The sequence below is a fragment of the Phaseolus vulgaris genome, chromosome 5 (assembly GCF_000499845.2).
Source record: "Phaseolus vulgaris cultivar G19833 chromosome 5, P. vulgaris v2.0, whole genome shotgun sequence".
Classification (NCBI taxonomy): domain Eukaryota; kingdom Viridiplantae; phylum Streptophyta; class Magnoliopsida; order Fabales; family Fabaceae; genus Phaseolus; species Phaseolus vulgaris.
The window spans coordinates 34,494,390-34,500,663 of record NC_023755.2 but is presented as its reverse complement, the minus strand read 5'-3'; the positions used below and the strand labels follow the sequence as shown (position 1 = coordinate 34,500,663).

General features: G+C 29.6%; 1 protein-coding gene across 1 annotated transcript; it reads left to right on the top strand.

Moving 5' to 3' along the window:
- Positions 1–5,109: 5,109 nt before the first annotated feature.
- Positions 5,110–5,727, top strand: LOC137834367 (secreted RxLR effector protein 161-like). The gene is made up of 2 exons (XM_068642423.1): positions 5,110–5,605; positions 5,648–5,727. The coding sequence occupies exons 1-2, from the start codon at positions 5,110–5,112 to the stop codon at positions 5,725–5,727; spliced, it is 576 nt and encodes a 191-aa protein (XP_068498524.1).
- Positions 5,728–6,274: the final 547 nt, after the last annotated feature.

The window sequence follows — 6,274 nt, the reverse complement described above, 5'->3', positions numbered from 1 at the left end:
TTATTTTATAAATTTTTATTAATAATAAAAATTATTTTAAATATTATTAATTTTTAATATATAAAATAATATATAAATTAATCATTATTTTTCTCTATAAATTAGTTACTATTAAATAATTATTTTTTAGTGATAAATGATATAAATATATAATAATAAAATAATTTAAATTAATTATAAATTTTTTAATTACTGATAATAATTTATTAATTTGATAGACAAAAGTAATAATTATAGTAACAATATATATAGTAACAATTCTTTTTAATTAAAAAGCTTGCAAGTCCGCTGTTAGGCGGTGTAGTGCAGAGCCTTCAACTTCTCAACTTTTTTATGGCCGGCAAACAATACATGTTAACCTAATTTGTCTCCAAAAATGTCATAAGAAATCGTTAAATGAAAGCATCTTATAAAAAAAAAAACCATACTTGACCTTTTTGTCTATTAAAAATATATTAGGTTACATATTTAAAAAATAGAAAAAGGTTACTTAACTCCATTTCTTAATAGGTATATTAGGTTACATAACTCCATTTCTTAATAGGTATTCACTAATATTTTGTTCTATTGATTTATGATACCTTTGTAGATTTTTTTTAAAATTTTATTTATTTATTCTGAAATTGATTATTTAGAATAAGATTTTAATTTTTTAATTATATTAGAACTCTTACTATGATCACACTCGGATGATCAAGTTAGTAAACAACTTACTAAAATTAAAAAAATATTCAGTTTAGTCTTAGAAACTACCTTTATCTGGGTTTCAAGTCCCTTTTATACCTTACTCGTTTAACAACTTTCACGAAAATATAATCTCAACCGAAAACATAAAATAATGAAATAACACCAGAAAAATCACCTACCAACAGGACACCATCTAACAGCAGGAAACTAACGTGGACACCTTTACTTATGGTGCAACATTATCTTTTCAATATACATGCAACTTAACCACATTACGTGCCCTAAAACACACACTTAGGTTAAAATATACTTACATGACTTTGTAATAAATTATGTAAATTAATTTCTATAAAGTGACTCACATGACTTAGAGTTTGGGCTTTGGGTCCGAATATGATTTAATAATAATAATAGAATAAAAGGCCCATTGGTTAATGTGAGAAATATATATATGATGATATACCTAATGGAAAACCTACACATGATGGAGATTGGGTACTAAAGGCTATAGGGTTCTGTTTCTGCAAATAATAGTTGTCTCACTGTTAACCATCACGAAAGTGTGTGAGATAGATTGGGACAAAGGAGATAAAATAACTGCTCAATTAGGATATGATAAAAGGTAAGTGTCTATTCATTATTGATTGTATGATTGTGTGAGAATCATGATATGATAAGATCTATATGTGAACATAATTGTATGTGTTCAATTTATGTTATTCATGTTTAATTCTCACATGTGGTATCAGATAGCCTCGTTGCTCATGTTGTGATTCTCCATTAATGCTTTTCCAAAATCAAAGAACCCTAATTTTAAAATATTCTCAATTTAAGAACTCTAATTTTAAAATTAGGATTTATAGATTAAGGTTTTCATTAAAGTCAAAGAATCCTAATTTTAATTAATCCCAATTGAAGAACCCTAATTTTAAAATTAGGGGTTTATGAAGTGTGCCTCTTTATGTCATTTTGAAAACTTTCATTAATTGAATTTTTAATTCAATTGAAGAAAGATGAAACTGCAATCATCTTTTCCCGTGACACTTTTAGTTATGGTTGAGACTTTTTTTTACCTGGTATAACTGGGCTCGGAAATTCACAGCATCATAAATTGAAGAAAGATGGAACTGTACTGTTTAAATTCGTTCCTGCACGAATTCACAATTAATAATTTACGTTAATTAATTCATGTGCACCTTACGGCTTTACGTCATTTTTTTTTTAGTTTAATTAAAGTTTTAATTCAAATTTTATTATGTTATTATTATTAATTAATTCAATTTGAATTATATTAAAGATTAATTAAAGTTTTAATGAAATTTTATTATGTTTTAATGTAATTTTATTTGCATTAAATTAAAGTTTAATTAAAGTTTTAATGAAATTTTATTATGTTTTGATGTAATAAAATTTGCATTAAATTAAAGTTTAATTAAAGTTTTAATGAAATTTTATTATGTCATAATGTAATTTAATTTGCATTAAATTAAAGTTTAATTAATTGATTGAAAGTGAAGAATGGAAAATTATATTTCCGCTTTATGTATTTAATTTTAAATTGAAATTTTGGAATTACTTGTATGATGGATTTGTAATCACCACAAATCTTTAAGTTTTATTTAATTCCAAATTATGGATGAAATTTTATTTCATATAATGATATTATTTGTATGATAGATTTGTAATCACCAAAGTGATCAAATCTTTAAGTTTTATTTAATTCCAAATTATGGATGAATTTTATTTCAATTAATGATATAATTTCTGGAATTTTTTGTATGATAGATTTGTTAATCACCAAAGTGATCAAATCTTTAAGTTTTATTTAATTTCAGATTACTGATAAATTTTATTCCAATTACCTATAGAATGGATGCTAAATTATTTATATATATGGGTAAATGGGAATTCATTATTATAGGGCATTTTGGATCACCCAAAGGTTGATTAGTTGTCTTTATAATTGATGGATATGATTGTTGGTAGTGAGTATGTGTTATTAGTTTTGCTTGTATATCCAAAGATAACAAGTGTTTCTAGTTAATGCATATATCTTACCAAATAAAGTTAATACTATTAGCATCATTATGTTTTGTGTATTAATGAATCTCCCAAAGGAGAACATTAGTATACATAGAATGTTTTCTGAATCTGTATTGTATGTTTAGTTTATGACTCAACCCAAACAACTGATAAGTCTCTTGTTGAGACATTAATGAGTACATCAACCACCATTAATGCTTATTTTGTATGTTTTGAATCAAACTTAACTGAAGTTCCACATAATACTTGGTGGATTGATTCTGGATGCACAACTCATGTTTCTAACATGATGCAAGGATTCCTTTCAACCCGAACCATAAAGCCAAATGAAAAGTTTGTCTTCATGGGGAATAGAGAGAAGGTTCCAGTGGAAGCAGTCAGGACTTATCGTTTAATCCTCGACACTGGATTTTATTTAGACCTGATGGATACTTTTTACGTACCTAGTATATCTAGGAATTTAGTTTCATTGTCTAAACTTGATGTTGCCGGATACTCTTTTAAATTTGGGAATGGATGTTTCAGTTTATATCAACGTACCTATTTGATTGGATCTGGTACTCTTTATGATGGATTATATAGATTGAATCTCGATAATCTATATGCTGAAACTCTTATGACCTCGCATCATAATGTTGGCATTAAACGTAGTTTGGTAAATGAATGTTCTGCTTTCTTGTGGCACAAACGTTTGGGACATATTTCCAAAGAAAGGATGGAGAGATTAGTAAAGAATGAAATACTTCCAAGTTTGGATTTTACTAATCTGAATGTATGTGTGGATTGTATTAAAGGCAAACAAACAAAACACACAAAGAAGGGAGCCACAAGAAGTACTCAGCTTCTTGAAATTATACACACTGATATATGTGGACCTTTTGATGCAAGTTCTTTCAATAAAGAAAGGTATTTTATCACCTTTATTGATTATTTTTCACGTTATGGTTATGTCTATTTACTGCATGAAAAATCGCAAGCAGTGAATGCCTTAGAAGTTTATATAAATGAAGTGGAAAGACAATTAGACATAAAGGTGAAAATTGTCAGGTCAGATAGAGGTGGTGAATATGATGGAGAGTATGATGAAAGTGGACAACACCCTGGTCCGTTTGCTAAGTTCCATGAGAGACGTGGTATTTGTGCTCAATACACAATGTCAGGTACACCACAACAAAATGATGTTTCAGAAAGGCGTAATCGAACCTTAATGGATATGGTTAGGAGCATGTTAAGTAAGTCAACTGTACCTGTTTCATTGTGGATGCATGCTTTAAAAACTGTCATGTATCTATTGAACAGGGTTCTTAGTAAGGCCGTTCAAACACCTTTTTGAATTGTAGATAGGAAGGAAACCCAGTTTGAGACACCTGCATGTTTAGGGATGTCAGGCAGAAGTCAGAATATACAATCCGCAAGAGAAGAAATTGGATGCAAGAACAACCAGTGGATATTTCATTGGTTATCCAGCAAAGTCAAAAGGGTATATGTTTTACTGTCCTACCCATAGCACAAGAATTGTTGAATCTGGAAATGCACGGTTCATTGAAAATGGTGAAACCAGTGGGAGTGATACTTCACAAAATGTGGAGATTAAGGAAGTTAGAGTACAAGTTCCTTTAACTAGTACCTTTACTTCAAGTATTGTTGTTCCTAATATAGTTGAGCCACTCAACAATGAAGAAGAACAACAAATTAATGATCATGAAGTTAACAATGAACCTGTAGTAGAACAACCACAAGAAATAATATTAAGAAGATCTCAAAGAGAAAGAAAGTCTGCTATTTCGAATGATTATGTGGTTTATCTACAAGAGTCAGAAAATGTCTTAGGTATTGATAATGATCCAGTTTCATTTTCAGACGCCATCAATGATGATAATTCTGATTAGTGGTTAGATGCTATGAAAGATGAGCTTAAATCAATGACATAGAATGATGTATGGGGCCTTATAGAATTGTTAGAAGGATGCAAGAGAGTCAGGTGTAAATGGGTCTTTAAGACTATATCTGACTCTCATGACAACTAATGATCTTGGTCTATTAAGTGAGACTAAGAAGTTTCTCTCTAATAACTTTGAGATGAAAGATATGGGTGAGGCATACTATGTGATAGGAATTGAAATATTCCGTGACAGATCACAAGGATTGTTAGGTTTGTCTCAGAAATCATATATTAATAAAGTTTTAGAGAGATTCATAATGGATAAATGTTCGACATCTCCTGTTCCAATACAGAAAGGAGACAAATTTAGTCTCATGCAATGTCCAAAGAATGATTTGGAACAGAAATAGATGGAGAATATACCTTATGCATCTATTGTTGGGAGTTTAATGTATGCTCAAACTTGTACACGACCAGATATTAGTTTTGCAGTTGGTATGCTTGGTAGATACCAGAGTAATCCAGGATTGGATCATTGGAAAGCTGCAAAGAAAGTTTTAAGATACTTGCAAGGAACGAATGATCACATGTTTACTTATAAAAGATCTGATCATCTTGAGGTGATTGGATATACAGATTCATATTTTGCTGGCTGTGTGGATACACGAAAGTCTACATTTGGTTATGTGTATCTTTTAGCCAGAGGAGCGATTTCATGGAAAAGTGCGAAGCAGTCAGTCATTGTTGCGTCCACTATGGAAGCTGAATTTGTGGCATGCTTTGAGGCCATAGTTCAGGCTAATTGGTTGCGGAATTTTATTTCAGGACTTGGAATTGTTGACAATATTGCCAAGCCGCTGAAAATTTATTGTGATAACTCTGCAGCAGTCTTCTTTTCTAAAAACGACAAGTATTTCAAAGGTGTTAAACATATGGAATTGAAATACTTTGCCGTTAAAGAAGAAGTTCAGAAACATAAAGTGTCAATAGAACGTATTAGCACTGATCTTATGATTGCTAACCCTTTAACAAAAGGGTTACCGCCCAAAACATTTACTGGTCATGTTGTAAATATGGACATTATGTTACTAGTGAATTATGAATGTTGTTATTAATGCTTATTTGACACTTTGAGCTCATTGATAAATAAAGTTTCTGAAATTTATGTTGTTTTCTACTTTATGTATATGCATGCAAATTATGTTATTATGTTGTGGAAAACAAATTATGTTGTTATTGATGACAATGACATTATGTTTGAACCTATTATGAATTTCTCACTATAAAGTCGTATTAAGGAGAAAGGATGATATAGTAGTACATGGAAGGAAATGTGTCGATTAAAATGACATATAACCGCCATGATTCTTATTATTTATGTATCCTTGATTATGATTAATGATAGAACCAATTTATGTAAGGCCTTTTAAATGCGCATTTATGTAATTATTAAATCATGAAAGTATTATAACTCATATGAGTCAAGTGGGAGAATGTAAGAAATTATCTATAAAGTGACTCACATGACTTAGAGTTTGGGCTTTGGGCCTGAATATGATTTAATAATAATAATAGAATAAAAGGCCCATTGGTTAATGTGAGAAATATATATATGATGATATATCTAATGGAAAACCTACACATAATAGAGATTGGGTACTA